This window comes from Polyodon spathula, chromosome 6 (assembly GCF_017654505.1).
Source record: "Polyodon spathula isolate WHYD16114869_AA chromosome 6, ASM1765450v1, whole genome shotgun sequence".
Taxonomy (NCBI): Eukaryota; Metazoa; Chordata; class Actinopteri; order Acipenseriformes; family Polyodontidae; genus Polyodon; species Polyodon spathula.
Genome location: NC_054539.1, coordinates 30,899,118 through 30,920,497, shown reverse-complemented (window position 1 = coordinate 30,920,497; position 21,380 = coordinate 30,899,118). Strand labels below are relative to the sequence as shown.

The window sequence follows — 21,380 nt, the reverse complement described above, 5'->3', positions numbered from 1 at the left end:
AAGTTACATCGCATAGCCTTCTGGCTATTGAGTGTGGTCGAAAATGAACCTACTATCCCTCTGGGCTGTTCACCTTCTCGGGGTAGTGAATTAGGCGGCGAACCTCTCTTCTCGCTATCTCTCTCGCTCTCTCTCCATTTCCATGTCTGTCTCCCTGTACAGTTCTATCTCAAGTAAGGTACCAAGAACAATGTATTCTGCTAAGCTTTCTTTGAATTGTCTGTACTAACAATTGCAGATTGTCTGTATACGCTGCCTGCCATGTGTGAGTATTGTGTCCCTGTGCAATATTTGATTATTTGCTTTGCTGTATCCCCACCGTTGAGTGATTCCGCCGACTGCCTTCGCGCAGCTTGGGCGTAATAAAAATAAAAACAAATATTTGTCCTTCAAAAAAAAGTGTTCTCCCCTTTTTGTTTTCTTCACTCGTCCGCAGCGGCTTCCTTCGATCTTGCATGTCCTGCATGGCGAACATGCCTCAGGAGAATGGGCATTTTCTATGTGCGTGGCGCTTAGGAGTCCAGCACGTGACTCAGGGATAAGACCTTTTTGCGACATCCCTCGAGGATCAGACCTTTTGTGACATCTGCACGGCTTTTCAACCCCGGGTACATCGCAATAAGTAGGCTAGGACCATGGGTGTGGAGGCTCCATTCCCTGTGGCCGAGCGTACAGGCTCAGTTGCCAACCTCTCGGAGCTGCTCCCCATCTCCGCAAGCGAGTTAAGTGCTTGAAGTAGGCAAGGGACGTAATGGACCTCAAGGCACAGATGGCCGAGGTCCTGGAGTTATTGGTGCGGCAGTAGGCTCCTGCTGCTCCGGCCGTAGCTCCGGCTCCACCAGTGCCTGCGCCAGTACCAGCTCCTGACTCCCCCTGGGGAGCTCAGGGTGGGCTGAAATCACCTGAACGGATGGCAGAGGAGGAGTACGTGCTTTCGATAGCGGCCTCCTGGGATGAGGACTCTTTTCCCACTGAGATGGAAACAGGAGAGGAGCCTGCCTGCAAGGAGGTTGCCTCGGAGGCTAGTCGGCACTGATGGACCCAGCTGCAATCTTTTTGCAGGTCCTTGAACGACAGTGGCTGAGCCACACCGGTCTGTATTCCGGATGCAGGCTGTGGCTCCCCACCATCAGCCCTACCCAGTGTTCCCCGATTTCATGGAGGAGGTGCGTTCCATCTTGGATCATCTGGCCTCAGCAATGAGTGTACTAAAGCAAGCAGCCCCACTTGCTTCATTGGAAGGCGTGGAAAAGCTGGGCCTGGCAGGTTTCCCCCCAGTAGATTCCACCGTTGTGTCAAGGCTCCATCGGTGGGGGGCTTACCTAAGGACCCTGCATGCCCAAACCCACAGTGCAAGGTCACAGAGACACACCTGAAGTGGGCTTATGCAGCAGAGGCACAGGTGACCCACCTAGCAAACAAGGTGGGTATCTTGACTGCCTATATGGATGGCATGTTATGGGAAGCCCCTCTCCCTGAGCTGGTGGCTTCCAAATTACACCTTCTTTCAGGCACACTGCTCCAGATCTCCGGCCTTCAAGGGCAAGCCTGAGGGTCCCCAATGTGATTAAGGCAGCACTGTTAGATGCACAGATATCCCCTAGGCATACCAAAAGGCAGTTCCAGGGCAGCTGCCTCAGAGTGCTCTGCCCCAACCTCAGCAGCCCCAACAGGGGCCCTGAAGACTTGTGGCCTCAGACCCATCCCTTCATGACACACCAACTGCAATATTGGTGCGCTTATGTCTCAGACACCTGGGTGCTCACTACCTTATACACCGGTTACACGCTACAATTCCTTATGGGGCCTTCTCCCTTCCGAGGGGTCACAAATACATCTGAGACAGACCCTCTCCAGGTCTCAGTACTTGAGCAGGAAGTGGCTGCCTTGATGCGTAAGCAAGCCATTTGTCTTGTAGACCCGAATTCCCACAGACAGGGGTTCTACTCAAGATACTTCCTGGTACCCAAGCAGGATGGCGGCTTTCGGCCCATCCTAGACCTGAGACTCCTCAACAAATTTTCAGGGAGAGGAAGTTCCAAATGCAGACTCACTGTCACATTCTCGAGTCCGTCCGGCTGGGTGACTTGTTTACCACTGTTTATAGGATGCATACTTCCACCTTTCCATTCATCCTATGCACAAGAAGTACCTCCGCTTTGCCTTTCAGGGGAGGGTTTATGAATTTTCTGTGCTGCCATTCGGCCTCTCCTTAACTACTCGTATGTTTTCAAAGTGTGTGGACGCTATCCTGGCCCCCTTGCAGTTGCAGAGGATAACTCAATGATTCGTTGACTTGTTCTCAGTCGCGAGAAGGAGCAGTGGCCCACACGGCAATTGTAACAGAGCATCTGGTGAGACTGGGCCTCACCCTCAATGATGTAATTAGTCGGCTTACTCCGGTGTAGTGCACAACGTACTTGGGGCTACGGCTGGACTCCAGTACGATATGTATGTACCTGTCTGATAACAGGATAGCAGCTATTCAGAATTGTTCTCCCTGTTTCAGCAGGGATCAAGGGTTACCTTGGTGTTGTGCCAGAAATTATTGGGTCTGATGGCCGCAGCTGTATTAACCATCAAGCTGGGCTTTCTTCACATGTGCCCTCTACAAGCGTGGCTCAATGCATTCCACTTGCATCCAAAGCACGACAGACAATGTCGACTGAAAGTGTCTTGCTCGTGTTCAGCAGCCCTGTGCTGGTTGAAGCAGGTCTCTCCCCTACGTGAAGGCAAGCGGATGGGAGCAGTGGTGAACCATCAGGTGGTGACAATGGATTCCTCGACTTGGGTTGAGAGGCAGTCTGGGAAGGCAAAGAAGTCTGCAGCACCAGGTTGGGCTGTTGCACATCCCTGCACGTAAACATGCTGGAGTTGCAGGCGGTTTACTTTGCTCTCCAGCACTTTCTCCCAGTGCTCCAAGGGGCACGTGTGTTTGTCCGGACAGACAACACATCAATGGTGGCATATGTCAACCACCAGGATGGCTTTCAGTCCCCGGGGTTGTGTCACATTGCCTTCCGGCTCCTGACTTGGGCCCAACGAAACCTGCTGTCCCTACAGGCGACGCATCTTCCCGGAAAGACAAACTGGGCAGTGGACCTTCTCTTGAAGGAGGATACACATCCGTTGGAGTGGCGGCTCCACCCTCAGGTGGTGGAGCGCATTTCAGAATGGTTCGGGAAGGTGCAGGTCGATCTCTTCACCTCGGCGAAGATGATGCGCTGCTCCCTGTGGTACTCCCTCCACTGCTTGGACAGTCCACTCAGCGTCAATGAGAATCTGGTTTTCAGCCCTGTACCAGCTCCTACAAGGCCAGCCCTGGGAGATCCTACTTTGCCTGTATCTTCTCAGTCAGACGAAAGGCACTCCCTGGCACCCAGAACCAGGCAGGTTCCATTTATGAGTCTAGCCCCTGAATGGGACCCCTGGTCAGCCCTAGGGCTGTTTGCAAAGGTCAAGGGCACATTGCAGAATGGCTTTCAAAACTGGTGTCTGACTAGAGGTCATAACACCATATCTTGCCCTATGCCAGTTATCTTGCAGTTTCTGCAAGAACTGTTGGATGCTGGTAGGTCACCTTTTACTTTGAAGTTGTATCTGTTGGCGATTTCTACGTGCCATGCCCCCGTTGATTCTGTATCTCTGGGTGCACATTTCTTGGCGACATGTATTCTCAATCCATGAGTCCAGGAGGTTACACACTTGTACCGCTAATCCTTGGGTTATGCGGTTCTGATGCGTTATTCATCTGCTGTTGTTCCTTCTCCCTCACGACTGCTCTGGTATACTTTCCCATAAGAATGTTGTTGGTCGTCATTGACTTGAAAGGGAACATTAGGTTACTTACCATAACCCTGGTTCCCTGAAAGAGAAGGCGACCACCAACCAGTGAGGTCGCGTCGGTCCCATCACAGGTTCAGTGGAAAATAAAAAATGGTCTCAGTGTGTTGACTGTTTAATCCTTCAGTAGGCGGGACCGAGGACGTCACCCAATGGAGGGTCCTATCGGCAGTTTTGACATAAACAGTGAATACCTACCTATGGCAGGCATATCCCATAAGTATGTTGGTGGTCGTCTTCTCTTTCAGGGAACCATAGTTACGGTAAGTAACCTAACATTCTCCTGGTGGCCCCCAGACGGTCCTGGAGAATCTGGTTTTCAACTCTTTACCAGCTACTACAAGACCAGCCCTGGGAGATTCTGCTATGCCTGGATCTCCTTAGTCAGGCAAGAGGCCTTGAAAACCAGGCAAACTCCAATTATGGGTCTGGCCCCTGAATGGGACCGTCTGTCCGCCTTAGGGCTTTCCGATGCGCTCTTAAGTACAATACAAAATGCTACAAGATTAATGTTTAACCAATCTCTGAGCCTACAGCAGTTATCCTCCAATTCCTGCAAGAACTACCAGAAGCAGGAAAATACCCTTCTACGCTTAAGGTGTACCTGACAGCCATATGTGATTGCCATATCCCTATTAACTCAGTTTCTTCAGGTGCACATTTCCTGGTGGCCAATTTTTTAAAGGGCCTTTGGCGGTTATGTCCACTTAGGAAGGATGTCCTCCCCAAACGGAGTCTAGACCATGTACTGGAGGCTCTCACTACGATCCCATTTGAGCCTATTCACTCCATAGAGTTGAAACACATCTCTATGAAGACAGTTTTTTTTATTAGCCATCACCTCTGCCAAGCAGGTCAATGAGTTACAGGCTCTGTTGGTGCACAGCTCCTATATGCACATCTGGGACAAAGGAAACGGTATCGTTCCACATGAACCCTGCATTCCTCCCTAAGGTGGTTAAGGCTTTCCTTTGAAATCAATCAGTGGAGTTAGAGGCTTTCCATCCCCCTCCATTTTCTTTGGAGGAGGAGATTCAGAGACTAAACTACCTCTTCCCGGTTCAGGCATTGAGATGCTATGTGGACAGAATGAGAGCTCTCTGTCAGTCTGACCAACTCTTCATCTGCTATGGTGCAAGGACCTTGGGCCAAGCCCTCTCAAAGTAGCGGCGGTCTTACTGGATTGTGGACACAGTTTCGACTGCAATTACAAGTGCCAGCCTACCCCCACCTGGGCGGATGGCCGCGCATTCTACAAGAGGAGTGGCTACATTGTGGGCCCCCTTTAGAGGAGCCTCCCAATCCAACATATGTGCTGCTGCTAGCTGGGCTACCCTGCATACTTTCACCAGGTTCTACCGACTTAATGTGGTAGATCCCTCTGTGCCAGTGGTTCCCAAACTTTTTTTGCCGTGCCCCGTTTACAGGTATTATTTTTTGCTGCGCCCCCTTCCCCCCTACTAAACAGTACAATATTAAATTAAATATGATTTTTCTAAACTAACATATTGTAACATTGCGTGTTAAATGAAAGCAGGCGCAACACAGACAGTAGCTTGGTGCTCGAATTCAGCATTTATTAGCACAGGAAAAATAAACAATTAAAGACCACACCAAAGCAAAACAAAATAACAAAATCTCTCTGTGCTAAATTCCAGTCTACCTCTCGCTCTCACTGAGACAGCCTCTCTGTCACTCACTCGCTCTCCCCTGCGCTCATGCATGCACTCCTATTGATCTTTTCACATTAAACCGCGTCCTCCATCCACCGTCACCTATCCCGGGCATGGCATTCGGACAATGTTATAATATATATTTTGAAGATGGATACACTTTATTACAATCACTATTTGTAATTGTATTAACAGCAATACATAGTCACTTATTCTCCTTCTTCTTCTTTTGACTCGATCTAAGAACATAATCAAATTATTTGCCATGGGTTACATATTTAAGAATTACAGTATCTTAGAAAGACATTTCCAAGTAGGTTGTGTGACCTAGGTCCTATCCCCTTCAGGAAAAGTAGTTGAAGTAATTGTAGCTAACAAAACAGTTCCATACATTTTCTCCACCACACACATCATCCATTCACTGTATTGGCACTATTGGGGTTAAATGACCAAGTGAAGGAATGCAGTAACAGACTTCCTGGAAGGCAAGACAAGCAAACTGAGAACTTTCCTTTAGCTACTGTAATACCAAATGTCATGTTTTAAAATGAAAATGTTTTCTATTGTATGTATTTCTTTTAAACCTGCACATTTGAAGACAACTATGTAGAAAAATGTGTGTGAAACTGCACTGAACTGTGTGAAACTGAACTGAACTATAATAAATTAGTTGTCATATTGAGGGAACCTACATTTTTTAATTTCAGAGCCACCATGAAAATCCACATTTAGTAGTGGATGGAGTCAGCAGATTCGACATTCACCAAGGGAAAGTGGGTAAGCAAACCGTTTTATTTTTAGTACTGCAGTTTAAATAGCAAAGTGATATTGCAAGCTGTTTGTGTGGTGAATCGAGTGCTCCAGGTTTTAGGTCATTGAGTAATTTACTCTCTAATTTAGAGATGATGTGAGTAAAATGTATTTTTGGATGAGTAAAAAGCAACATTACCTTCTGAGTAGTCCTGAGTACTTTCATTAAATGCTGTACATATGTTAATGTTAACTTATGGGGTATGCATAAATATAGCCTTTCATTTTAACTGTACTGTACTTGTTTCATGTTACTTTGAATTACTGTCAGAAAAAACAAACAAAAAAAAAACTTGGTCTTACAAAAACAACAATTATTCTTATTTGCTTTATTGACCACAAACAATATGACTGTGAAGCAAATAAACACAGAATTTTTTTTTTTTTTTTCCAACGGTGCAGATGGAATATAATTAACAAAAGGCCTGCATGCACATACTATATACTGTATTTCTAATGCAAAGAAATACAGTATATTATTGTATTTCTTATTGATCACCTAGCTACAGCAATATAAAGCATCCTAACTCTCTCCAAACACATAATATTGCATTTATTTTAGAGATTTACCTTCCAAAAATTTGGTTGACAGATAGGCAAATTCGTAGTTTAGGTTGAGGGGGACTAAGACGGCGCAGAGAAATCCTAAGGATCAATTATTCATCAGTCACAAACATGCATTGCAAGTGGGTGGATTTAACCAAACTTGAGGATTCACACCAAACCTATTGGTCATATGGGTCTGGCAATTCCCAGGCAGGCTACAATTTGCTTTCCCTGCATGTTTATGATCCATTCTCTAGAAACTGCTTGCAATATATTCACAATTTACCATTGAGATGACGGGAACCAACAAAGTACAAGGAGCTTGATAACATGCAAAATAATGCTATGCAGTAAAATTGCTATTCATATTCTTTACTCATTCAATTTAGATATTATGTGCATTCATATTTTTTCAATTGGTGCATCCATAACAATAAATCTAAAACACTTCTGTATACTTGTTATTCATGCATTCTGTTGTAAATATTAGTCACACCTCCCCACCACCTACGCTACATTACAATATAAGTCACTTTTGTAAAGGATAGTCACACATAATAAAACTTTACCCCGTAAAACAAGTAAATTCCATATCTGTATCGATTAATAAAAAAGATGTGCACTAAAATTGCCTATTCATGTCTTAAACAACTTCCATCCAATTGCTGTGATTAATATCTTTTTTTTTTTTCTTCTACTTTACAGGTAACTGTTGGTTCCTGGCTGCACTGGGTTCGCTGACATTTCAGCCTCGCATAATGAACAATGTTATACCAAGTGACCAAGGCTTCAAGCAGAAGTATGTTGGTATTTTTCATTTTAGGGTAAGTAACACTGATAGGAATATGAAATGAAAAAAAATTGGTCAACACATCATGATTTTTATAATATTCTCACTAATTACTGTTGCTGCCAAATTCAGTGTGTGTAAACTACTTGCATCACTCACTGCTCCACAAATAATGAAACTAACTAGCTTGTTTTTGTCTGTCAGCTAATCAAAAATCACTGTTTCTAAAGTTATATTTTAGAGATAAAATGCACTTATAAATTAACCAAGCAGTCACGCTAAAGTTTGGAAACTGTATATGTTTTATAACATCTTTGGCATCTGGTGTTCTATGTATTAAAAAGCTAATATAATATTGTGCTTATCTAATGCCATATGTAGGTAAAATTTGTTCTTAACTTTGAAAATGTGAGAGATCACAGTGCAAGAGTAAGAGGATACCATATGTGAGTGCACTGGTTTAGTTCATACAATTGTGAGAAGTTAAAATATTTCCATTGTGTGATACCATTCTACTAAAGGCTCCTACCTTTAAAGACAATCTTGTCCTACCTCTGTGCACAGAACCTTTGGATTGCAGTGTCAACCACAAAAAAAAGTGGATGGTGCTGAAATGGCTGGCTAGGTTTTTCTCTTTCTCTCAATGCTGATGGAATCCTTCATGGGTTTCGGAGGTCAGATCCTACCACGACTAGAGATTGCTGCATATTGTTCTTGTCTTGTTTCTAGTTTTGGCGGTTTGGAAAGTGGATGGATGTAGTTATAGATGACAAGCTGCCAACCATAGATGGGAGATATTTGTTTGTGGGCCCAGCAAACGGAAATGAATTCTGGCCAGCCTTGCTAGAAAAAGCCTATGCCAAGTAAGTATTGCAGTGTACTGTAAATAAACCATATTTATGCATCAAAAATAGTATAGCAAACTTTTTTCATACTGTACTGGCTCTAACTCAACATTTTCCTCATCTGGAGCTGTAAATACTGGAGCCTCTTTAGTGGAGTGGAGACTAAAACACTACCCAGAAAGTGGTGTAGCTAGAGATAAGTACAATGGAAAGCTCTTTATATAATCACATTAGTACTAAATGTTCATCACATCACATGTCAGTTATGCGGTTTTCATTCTCTGGTTGATTCAGCTCCCATGAAATAAAATACATGAATTAAATACATGCTTAGACAGTGGCTTTCTCCCTGGTATCAGTAAGATAGCAGCTCTACCTGGGTAAAATATGTATACAATCCATGTAAAATCCACCAGATAAGTACTATTTACTGTTATTGTACAGCTGAATCTTGCTAAAATGATGTAAGCCTGATTGCAGCAGTGGCATCTTGTCAGAGGAGGGAGATAAGGTACTGCCTACTTGAGAATTTGATACACTTTTTTATTTATTTATATATAATATGCAACAATAAACATATTGTTTTTACATGGAGTCAGCCATCCAATCCAAATTCTCCACTCGCCCTCTGCTGTATGTTTGGAGGAGACAGACGCGCTCTTGTCTCCTCTGTAGTTATGATTAGCACCTCTATTATCCAATCATATTCTTCCATTTCTTCAGTTGGCTTACATGGAAAGTAAAATCATCTAAAAAAAAAAAAAAAAATCACCAAGGGTAGCATGCCTCCCCTCCCCGTTTGCCTATTTTAGTCAATCACCGTATGTGAGCCCTCACACGTTAATGACCGACACAAGTGAAAGAATCATACGCTGGCAATGTGTAACAGTTACGTTTATTACAATAAACTTTGATGGGCAATTGTTTTCTCTGCTGGCTAGTAGTGAAAATGAATTAACAGCCTTGAATTGGGATAAAATGTTAAGAAGATATGAAAGGTGTTGTCAGTCAGAATACAATAATAACATTATTCTGCTGATGGGGGCTTAAGGGGACACCAAGCCCACTGTCTTTTTTCTGCCTCCCCAGTTTTTTTTGGCTACCAGCTGCAAATGGCAGTGATGTAAAATATTTCCAGCGTGAGGATGACTAGGCAAAAAAATAAATAAATACTGCTTCCTCCAAGTGAGTGACTGAATTGTATTAGCATTGTTCACACTCACTATCAGGGGAGTCATACACCCTTGTTCCCACAGCATGTTTAAACTAAAATGGGTGTCCAAATGTTACTGTTTGTTTTTGTTTTTTTTTTGCCATCTGCATTTCAAATCAGACCATGACAGGAATCGATCTCTGTCATCTATTACCTCTTTAGTTTACAGTATTGTTTGACTGTAATAACAAGCTATATTTAATGCTAAACTTCCAACTACAGGTACAGGAAGCTTATTTCTGTGATCTTATGGAAAAAAATATATGCTTCTAGACTATTATTTGGTGGACCACTAAATCAGAATTTGTAGGGGACCACCTGACCCCTAAATAAATACCACGAATTTCAACCCTTGTAAACACTAGACACAGTCAGTTAAATGGCTGAGGAAAATCCTTGATTAAGCCATGAGAAAATCAGCCATCAATATGGTGTCTGTTGTTAGTTTGTCAGATGATCACGTTTGCTAGACTAACACTAAGCTGAAACACATTTTGGCAGTACAACATTATATGTGGTCAGTTGGCTGTTTTTGAATGTATTTTCTGTATCTCACTTTTCTCTGTGCAGGGTGTGTGGCTCCTATTCAGATTTGCATTCTGGCTTGATATCTGAAGCATTAGTGGACTTCACAGGAGGGGTGCATATTAGCTTCAATCTGACTGAACCCCGAGAGGACTTGTGGGAGATAATGCAAAGAGCTGAAGCTCATGAATCCCTAATGGGAAGCGGAAGCCATTCAGAACCACGGGTATGAGAATTAAAAAGGATGTGTACTAGTGTTTATATATTATAAAACAGGTAGTATTGACAGTCCTCATTTTTGCCAATTTTTATATTTTTTCAGTTTTTCCAGAGGTTGTCTGCAAATGTGGCTGATATACTATATACAATTAACTAAATAAGTACAGTAACAGTAACAACCTCACTGTTTGAATGAATGTAGTGAATGAAATGAATCGGAGATTGAATGAGTGGGGTCTGAGGTCTTGATAAATCTACAATTTAAGATGCTTACATTTTTTTTGTATTTTATTAAAACTTCCAGCAAGTAATAAGCGAGACAAGTTGCCTGTTATGATTTAGCTCATGGTTTTATACGTACTGTGGTAGTTAAATTAAGAAGCAACTTTATGTTAACAATCGGCACAGCTGCAATTTTAAACCAGCACGCTCTGATTTTCGATTCAATAAACTTAGGAAACTAGAAAGCTAATCATATTTTTTGCATATTTTATTTGCATATTTACCCCAAATAAATTTAATTGAGCAGAGCATTTGAGTCGAAAAGCAAATGCTAAGTAGATTCTTACTTTTTAAAGACATTTGCAAGGTTTTAAAAATCACACTAAACCTGACTTCTTTTTTTAGGTAAAGCCAGTAAACATAGTGTTAAAAAATGGATTAGTGCAAGCACATGCATATGCAGTTACCGGCGTTAATATGGTAAGACCTTTTAAATACTACTTCTGGGTGCTCAGTAACCAGGACAACATAATGCAGAAAGAAATCCTTAAGCTGCTTAAACCCTTCATGTTTTTTTTTTTTTTTTCCTAGGTGCACTGCGGTAAGAAAAATGTAAAGTTAGTTCGTTTGTGGAATCCATGGGGCAATACTGAGTGGAATGGCAGCTGGAGTGATAAGTAAGATTGCTTCTTGTTGTTATGCTGCCTTAAAAGCGGACTGTATATCATTATATTACCCCAGAAAAATAACATAAGCAGTACCATTATGAGCAATGGCAAGGGATTTAGAAGAAGGTGGTTTTAATGTTGTAGCACATATGGTATTATGGGAGCACAATGGATAACCAATGTGTATTGCTTCATGTCATTGTGATACAAATGATATATCCTGCTATAACATGTTATCAAATGTAACTGCCACTGCATTACTAGCAAAATAACCCCCCCCCCCCCCCCCCATTTTTTTATGGCTGACTTTTTTATACAAGGTTTTCATTATATGCATTTTCTTAGCCGTTGTGTATAAGCTTTTTTGAATTCCCCGTGTTCTCTGTAATTAAGTTTCTTTTTGCTATACAAATTTTAATATGAAATAGAATTACAACAATGTTTAAAACTAACCTATCCTTTGTCAGTAACACGTATACCTTAATCTTTTTGACAGATCACCAGAATGGAACAATGTGGATCCAGAAACAAGAAAATTGTTGTTGAGAGACTGTAACAATGGAGAATTCTGGTAGGAAATATTTTCACTTGACATTTGTTTTTGTGGCTAAAGTGTTTGAATTTTCATTTTGTAGTAGACCTGACCCACAATTTGACTTCCGCTAAACCCCATGGTAAAAGACCAGTGCCACTGGGATATAATTGTACCCCATATCATTATTGCTAAATCTCTAGATATCAACATGAATACCCAAACTATTAATAATAAAGAGACAAACTAGAATACATTTATTATAATAGTGTCTTGACACAAACCAATTGGACATTGTCCAAGAGAATAAATAAATAGTTTTAGAATGAAGGGCACAATGTGAAAATGTTATCACAAACATGGATTAGTGCAAACTGAATGTAAATGTGAAAAATTCTGATGGTTGATTAAAACTGGGATTTCTGATAAACACTTCCAGCTCTCAGGATGTATCAACATATCAATACTCCAGAGCTGTACTTATGCAATACCAGAAAGAATCAGTTTATTTTTCAGATAAAAAAAAGGCCTGATAAAACACATATTTCTTTACACTCAACATAAAGCCTGAGAAATTTCAAAAAATAAACACAGAAACTCCATAGGACTGGAATAGGGTTATGTAAAGCAGGAGGGCACTTTATTTGTCTCGTACAGGCAAATAAAGGGACAGTAAGTTCAATGTGATGTACAGGGCACTATCCCCTCATACATGATGGAGTGAGCACTTTCGACAGCTCTGTAAGACCTCAACATTCAGTCCTGGACCTCTCTCTAACAACAGAGACTACCCAATGTGCTGATTTGTCTGGTTTTGTGATGTTGATTTATATCCACTGAAACTCAAAACTCATTTTATTTCAGACCAGCACCTACAAAACCAAAAAAATAAGTGAATTAGTTGTTACATTTATATATAGAAAGATGAATAAATAAAATGTAATTTACAGGATGGCCATGGAGGACTTTACAGCAAACTTCACACATATAGATATTTGCAATGTATATCCTAATTTTCTGGATTCATGGAGTGACTGCACCTGGGCCGTGTCAGAACACAATGGCAGTTGGATTAAAGGAACCTCAGCTGGTGGCTCCTTGAATGAAGGTACCATTGAAGGAAGCCCCAGTGCTTGTAGTTTAGAAGGACACTATGTCATATGTTTTCCTAGTATTTAATTTACAACCTGTTTAATGTCATGTAATGTGTTCTGTATGCTTCTCTGTAGCTGTTTTGTTTACATTATTGTTTTACACAAGCAGTTATAATTTAAGCAATAAGTGCTTCATCTGTGAGCTTCAGTAAATAGCACACTCATATTAGACTGAACACGGTACCCTGGTGTACTGTAAATCCGCCATCTTTATTGAACTATTTATTTTTGGGAAGAGGCCCAAATACGTTAAATTGTTTAACGAAGTATGTTATTGGATTTATGTCTACAGTTCACATAATATTGCAAGCTTCCAATATTGTTACGAATGGTGTTACATCTGGAGTGTACAAAAAATATTTCTTAACCTAAAACAAACACTGTAAATAACTAAGAATAATTAGGCTATCCTGCTGCAGTTGCTTGTCTGTGCTCATAAACTGAAACTTGTGTTGTGTTGTCATCAGTTTCCTCCTAAACTATTATCAAAATACAGTAATCCATTCACACTAGATTAAAATAAACTGACTTTCATTATATTACAATTAGTAGAGCTTTAAGAGATGATACAACATTGTATTTTAACTTTTATTAGGCAGAATCTTAATGAAATCATATTGTTTAAATATGAATAAAAATGATGTCTACCTGACAGTGAAGATAATAGCCTCAATATAAGTTATGCTGCTAAAACTGTGTGTCTACTTTTTTCTGCTCTTTGCAGTGCTTTTTAAACATTTTCTTGATTTGTCTGGTGAGTTGTATTACATTTATGTTTTAGTTGCAAGAATCCACCTGCATATGTTTCACACATCCCCACAATCAGCCTTAAGGAGTCCAGTAATGAGATATTTCATGACCATTTCTAGAATTCTTGGAGAAACTAAGTGGTTAATCACCTACTAATATGCAGAACTTTTTTCTAAAATGTTTTGAAGTTGTTTCTCCCCATCTTCAGAACAGTACAGTTGTGCTGCTTTAATCAAAAATAGACATGATAGACTCATGTCAAAATAGGTGATTGTGCAAAGTGGTATGCAGTGCACAGGTGCAGGAGTGATGCTGTGATCACTGAAAGACAGACAACGATAATCCAAAATGCAACAATGTTTATTTATAATTCTGGTCTGGTGACCACAATAATCCCAGGCAACACAAAGCAATGTGTACTGCACTGTTCTAAATAATGGGTTGCAGAACCAAATAATAAAAAAAAGTCAATTTACATACACAAATACACACAAGGTCACAAGTCCCGAGTGAGTGGTTTCAGTGCAAGTGGTGAAATACAATTAAAACAATGGTGCAGTGTTGTCCAGGTTTGTGCTGGTCTTAAGCAACAGCTCATGGATAGTGTTTAGTCATCTAATAATAACAAATCAAGCACAGTATTAGCAATGACAAAACAAACACTCACTCACTGATGATATTATCACGCTCCTTTCTGGTTTGTCTGTAACCATAACAAAGATCACCTCACTACGTTCTCTTATGTACCATCAATCACGCCCCTTTGGTTAATGATTGCAACCTCTCCTCCAATCTGTGGCTGCCACTCGTAACAACATTGGGATTCAGATTTGATAAACTGCTATATTCTGCAATTTGTTTATGGCTACTCTTATAAAAGTTTCCCATTATAAAAGTATAGCAAAGTCTAATAAAGCATACTAAAATCATGGTAAAACATTGGTGAGCATTTTAAAGACCGTAAAGGGAAAATTGTAAATAGAGGTACAGTAAAGTATATTGAAAAACAGCAAATCGTTGTAAACTATGAGAAAACTACAAATTGCCATGAGAATTTACCATGGTGAAATATTTATATGGGTATATTTAAGGTATTCTGACAAAGATGTACTATTTATCTTTTTAGACACATTTTGGAAGAATCCTCAATACCGTGTGAGTTTGAAAGGTGCTCATTTGGACTGCAGTTCTTCAACATCCTGCAATTTTGTGGTGTACCTAATGCAAAAGCTTGCAAACAAACACAGGAAGCAGTCTCTTCGACTGCATATAGAGTTATACATTTTTAAGGTAGGTAGGCTGTTTTTCATTATAAGTTATACCTATGATAACTTGCGCTTGTATACCTCAATCTACAGTGAAGCAGAATCAAACTGCGAATTGTTGATGTCCAACTAACACTTAGAACTAGCAGATGCTGAGAAAAGTTGTAATGGTTTAAAACAGCTTCAAATAATTGTATTTCATTTTTTTCCCCTCCCTCTTACCTTTTATAGTGATATTATGAGTGGCTCTGAGTTATGGTGCTCAATATTGAATTAATTAAGATTTTGTTATCGGTTTTAGATCCCCCCCCCCCCCTCCCCCAATAAGTGTGCATAATCCTAGGTACTGTTAGGAAGTACTTTTGAATACATCCTGATTCCAAATAAATCACACAGTGCAGTTACCTTTCAACTCTGCTGCCTTCATACTATTGGTATTAAGGAGGTGGGGTCAGCAGAGTTGAAAGGTCATTCAAGTTATTGGAAAACAGCAAGTACTCAGCATTAATATTTATTGTTAGGTTCCAGATTCGATAAAGATATGTGCTTAAACTTAAAAAAAAGTGTGAAATCCCAATGTAAACAGGCTGAATTTACATTAAAAAATAAAACAAATATGAATTAGCCTACTCATACTCCTGAAACTAATACAAAGATGCTGAACAAGGAGAGTGGACTGTCTAACAAGATCGTGCGCGTAACCTTTGCCAAATATGTAGATACTTATGTAGATACGTAAATGCAGTGCATTTTCTTTATCAGAATAAACAGACTAACTAATTTGTTTGTTTTTCTTTTTAGGTGCCTCCTTCAGTAAGTATTTGTATGAGTTATTATTTACTGTGCACATTCCAATTTAGCCTTTGACATTAAAATGATTCTATATGTATATATTTATTATTTTATTTACTTCTCACCTAGCACTGTGACCAGAAAGAAAAGTTCTCTGCTGAGTTCTTCAGTAGTCACCAGCCCATCCCTAGCAATAATGTAGGAAGCCTTGGAGTGATTGAGTTCTTTCGGCTGGAGCCTGGGGAGTATCTAATTGTGCCATCTTCTTACAACAAAGACCAGGAATGTGACTTTTTCCTATCCATTTACTGCAAGAGCAGCCATAAAGAGTGAGCATTCACTTTCTCTTTTAGGTTTGCCTGGTCAGAGGCAACTACAAATTATCACTGAGTTGTTGTTGAAACCATGGTTTCTAATTGGTGGGAGGGGGTTTGGTCATGGTCCTGGACTTCCTGTATCAGCAACTTCCTGTTTGCTAACCAGGGAACATGAGACAGATAACAATTAAAACATTTTATGTTAACTGATTCACAGGTACAGATGTTACTGTATCAGACAAACAGGTTATAATTAAGGCTTCTGTTTTTATTGATTACATTTTCGGGTGCTTATTTTTGGCTATTTTCGAGGTACCCTGAAATTCGTCTTTTATATGCGGTACTATATGAGATTATTGTTTTCGGTTACTTTCCAAAATGCTTGGATGTTTTGTTTTTCTGTCACAATATGTATAGTAACTTGACAGCACTTGCACACTTAAGTTGTACCTTCTTTCCTTTGCTGTCTTCCTCAACTAAAGCCTTATGGTCACGGGCACATTCTTCTGGGGTTTTTGTGTGTCTAAGCATTTTAGCATTCGCCGCAATCTGCAGTTTTGTTTTAAATCATCCCTATCTAGCTGTAATATAGCTTTAACTCCCATGAACAAGTCAATCAGTAGTTGGGGTGGGTTTAAAGAATTCAGTTCGAATCAATGATAGATACAAGTCAGGGTGGACATTGCTCAACTGCACTGGGAAAGGTAGTTTGTTTTTGGGGGTTTTTTTGTAGTAGGTTTTTGTTTTTTAAATGGGAAAAGGGTGAAGTCAACGTGATTTGAGTAACCATTTCCAGTGTTTTTCCAGTGTTTATTGGCTATACACCGATTTAATTTTTTGTATCAGAGGTGTTTTATTGTTTATCGGTGAAAACTGAAAATCAGATGCCCTATTTATAATAAACATTAAAAGACACATTATGGAATAATGTGGGACATATAGAAAAGTATAGTGAGCATGTACATTTTTTGAAACTTATTAATATGTACAGAGTGTGAAGAACCCCTTGAACTGTCACATGGTCTGCTGTATAAAGCTTGGTATAGCATCACATTTGTTCCTGTGATGACAATATAAAAGTCAGAATAATGTTAGGGATATTTTCTATTTAGCAGTTTAGACAATAAATGAGTGTCTTTTTTTGCTTGTGTTTTAGAAAAATGGATTCCGATCTTAATTTACAATTGTCTCAGGTAAAAGCACAATAATATCTTAATATAGTACACACAATAACATAAACTAAATGTGATGTTCTATTAGAATGCAGATGCACAGTATATGTATGCTGCCAATTTAACATATGCTAAAGAGCCACCATACTTGGTAGCTCTAAAAAATAATACATTAGTTAAGATAACTGATATTTTATGCATACATCAAATTATTATCTACAGGATCATTGTATCATCAGGAGCAGTGTTTGCATAAAAAGTACTTCCCTTGCTGTATCCTGTGTTGTACCTTTTTGACACTCCTAAATGTTTTGTGATTTGGGGAAAAAAAAAACAATAACATTTCTCAACTTAGATTCAGGAGTGTTTGCTAGGAGAAAGAGGAGTTATTTAGAAAAAGACTTGAGTCAAAGTTAAAAAATAGCATCACTTTTATTCCCCATCTGATTTAGGAACCATGAAAAATATAAAAATATTGACATTATGTTGAACAATACATGGGATACAGCAAAATTTAGAGTATTATGTATCATGGGAAGACTGTAGTATGTTCTGAAACTCTTTTGTACTTGCAAAGTATCAGACTCATACTTTTTCAACAGCTAAGTGTTTCACATGTGAACTCTCACAAGAAGGTTTTTGCCAAATATTCAAGTGAGGTAAGATGATTTTTTGTAATTACAGAAATAAAAAAAATAGCATATGCATGTTATGTTAAGATTAGCCAGACGTATTGGATACATTTCTAAATTGTGGACCAACTAAATGTGACTAACCATCTTCTTCAGGTTAAAGTCAGGAGGCATTAAAAATGAACATAAAAGTTTTCCCCAAGCTATATTCCCTAAAGTCCAAACTATTGTCCTTCTGTTTTACTCTTTAAATGCTAAACAGTGATAGTGCTTGTTACTTTTAGACCAGCAGCTGATGTGCGCTTCAGCAAGATAGAGTTGAGTTTAAAGTTGGCACGCACAGGTTAACGAAACTGGAAATCAAAAATGAAAAAAAAAAAAAAAAAAAAAACTTCTGATGATTGTTTCAATCACAGCTGATGCATTACAATGGACATATACTGTCTGTCCGCTAGAGCTGGAAGTAAATGTACTTTATCATACACCATTTATACAAGTCCTTGATAGTACTGAACATATATCATATGTGCATTATTTTTGTTTTTAATGAACTAATTTTCTCTTACTCAACAAGGGTCAAGAAATCAATGCTAAAGATTTGCAAAGACTCCTTAACGACAGTCTGAAGGGTAAGGCTACATAGTGGTTTTTTAGAATGCAAAGACTGACTTAAGCATTTGGTTACGCAACAGGTCTTACAGTACTTGGGTCCCAATGATAATTATACAATTATTTTTTAATTGTATGCAAAACTTGAAATAAAGTTATTCTTCCCCAGGTCACTTCAACACGTCTTCAGTATTAAACCTTTGGATTTTGGGTTGCGTTCAAATGAGATATAGAATAAATGTATTTTATCAGACACCATTTATACAAGTTATTGATAGTGCTTTACCAAGCACTCCAGTGCTACCCGGTGATAACTTGTGATAATCGCGATTTCACAGGCCGCGCGGGAAATCGTGAAATTAGCCCAATACCGCGATTTTTACAATGTTATAAAAATAATTTCACAATTATTTGTATTTCATACAAAAAAAAAAACACATTAACGTAACTGTACAGCTCTGCTATGTGCCTGCGTGTACAAAATGAATGTCTCTAAAAAGGCCATAAAAAATAATTTAAAAAAATAGTGTCTGAAGCAGATCACGTAAAGCAGTATCCAGCAGGAGTTTACACAGCAATGGAGGTAAGATCTTCTATACATCCTACAACGTTACTGTATTAGATCACTACTGAAACTCAGCTGTTGACAGTAAGTATTCACCGAAAGAGAAAGGTGGAAATCTGCGACTGCTTTACTTGCAAAAAAACAAAAAACAATGATTTCCATAATCCAAAAGTCCACTTATTAAAATTTGACTTGACGCATTTGTTTGCTCAAATATCCCTTTTGAAAAATTAGACAACCAAAAGTAACAGAAATTCTTCAGACAGAGAGTAGCAAATGGTGGAACGATTCCTTCATCAGCCCAGCTGAGACTTGAATACTTACCTAAAGTTGCCGAGTATCACAAGCAGGTGATTACGGAATTGGTAAAACAGCCTGGTTGCTTGTCAGTGGTCACCGACGAGTCGGCTGATGCCCAAGATCAGTATGGGTTACACACTGTATTTGTTTTGCAAAACCTAAATGGTGAACATGCACCTGACGTACTAGAACTGAAAGCTACCCTTGCAGATACACTTTACCTACAGTCTGTTAATTACAACACCGTTTCACATATTGTTGTAAAGTGCTTGAATAACTTTGATGTGCATTTTGATTTCAGTGCATTTATCTGTATATTTGCTGTTTTAAAATATATATATATATATATATATATATATATATATATATATATATATATATATATATATATATATATATATATATATATCTGTACACGTAGTTTATAACATATTTCTGTGCACATTCCACGAAATACAATACTTTACTCGTGACACTGCCGTGAACTTTAAAGAAAATTTCCAGGATTTTCACAGGGCCTTGGTTATAAGGTGGCCTATTACAGTGCGAAATTGGTTATAACACGGTAAGGTTGTGACTCCCGTTTGCTCCCAATCGTCCAAATAAACCATGGATTCGAGTACCTGCAAATTGTGTGTGACTCCTTCCTTCATTTTCCACCGTACACTACAATATTAATTTGGCTTGTGGGCATTGTAAATCATTTCGGGAACAAATATTCGTTAAAAGGTGAAACAGAAATAACACAGCCTCCTAATTATGGACCCCGACAACCGCATTATTTATAGGCTTCTCTCAACACTTCAGAATTTCCATTTTGCTCTGGGCCTTTTCTATAATTATAAAATAATTTCTGTTTTTTTTTTTTTTTTTCTGCAGGAAATATCTCTAAAACAGGGGGATTCAGCTTCGATGCTTGCAAAGGAATTCTAGCTGTCATGGATGTATCCTTTTAAACAGACATTTTGGGGTTAAATACTAGCTGATTCCAACTATTTTATTAAAATGATCAAAGTAAATGTAACCTTTCCTACTTACAATTTTAAATTATTTAGTCATTTGCTTTTATCCAGCGTTACTTACAGAGACTCGGGGGTGAACTATGCATCAACAACTGTTGCTGCTGAGTCATTTACAATAGGACCTCGGTTTCACATCTCATCCGAAGGACGTGACACTGTTGATTTAAATGGAAAACAGTAAACAGTAAAACACTTGTTAAATTTATAAAACCAGAACCAAACAAATAAGAATAAAATCGAAGTTCTCTGAAGCACTACTGGCCTTGATTTTTTTCTGCTTTTCAAAACACATAAGTTAAAGAATGGAAGAAATGCTTTGAAACTATAGACCCACATATATTGTTACATCCCTGCATGCTAATCCTAGCTCTTGTATTGTACCCCTATCAGATGATTTGTAATGGCAATGACGTGACACAGGAATTCTGTGCTGCTTTTATGGCTCATTACTTTCCCATTTTTGTGGCTCTAGAGATTAAAATGTTCAATAATACAGTAGGAGGACAAACACAAGTTCCTAGTTTAATATAAACATATTGGTGTCCTTTTGTATCAGGAACAATATCTGGTACAAATCCGTTGCCATCGCAGGTATTGCTGTGGTCTGCTAATGGTCCTGTTAGGATCTCTGCAGTGTTACACACTAGTTTTAAAATGGTATTTCAATAAATCTTCCTACAAGGTCTATTGTATGGACATTTACATTATGGGCATTCAATACAATACACATTGTAGAAATTATGTGTTCAAGCTACTGTCTATTTAGCTCACAACTTTAAATAATCACACTGAGGATATAGATTAAAAATAAATAATAATAATGCAACCAAACTAAAATATTGAGATCCTGAAATCTTGTGATCTTATCTTATTATTTCTTTCTTTTTCCATGCCTCAATGAGCCACCATACTATTG

At 39.1% G+C, this 21,380-nt stretch overlaps 1 protein-coding gene across 1 annotated transcript in view; it reads left to right on the top strand.

The window, feature by feature from the left end:
* The window catches only part of LOC121317118 (calpain-14-like), a 35,997-nt gene that overhangs the window by 7,129 nt on the left and 7,488 nt on the right, over positions 1-21,380 (top strand). The window contains exons 3-17 of the mRNA XM_041252734.1: positions 6,224-6,293; positions 7,578-7,696; positions 8,392-8,525; positions 10,291-10,471; positions 11,092-11,166; positions 11,278-11,363; positions 11,851-11,925; positions 12,837-12,994; positions 14,917-15,080; positions 15,857-15,868; positions 15,977-16,176; positions 17,321-17,357; positions 17,939-17,995; positions 18,543-18,597; positions 20,322-20,386. Of these exons, the coding sequence (XP_041108668.1) occupies positions 6,224-6,293; positions 7,578-7,696; positions 8,392-8,525; positions 10,291-10,471; positions 11,092-11,166; positions 11,278-11,363; positions 11,851-11,925; positions 12,837-12,994; positions 14,917-15,080; positions 15,857-15,868; positions 15,977-16,176; positions 17,321-17,357; positions 17,939-17,995; positions 18,543-18,597; positions 20,322-20,386 (1,488 nt within the window). The remainder of the gene's footprint in view (positions 1-6,223; positions 6,294-7,577; positions 7,697-8,391; positions 8,526-10,290; positions 10,472-11,091; positions 11,167-11,277; positions 11,364-11,850; positions 11,926-12,836; positions 12,995-14,916; positions 15,081-15,856; positions 15,869-15,976; positions 16,177-17,320; positions 17,358-17,938; positions 17,996-18,542; positions 18,598-20,321; positions 20,387-21,380) is intronic.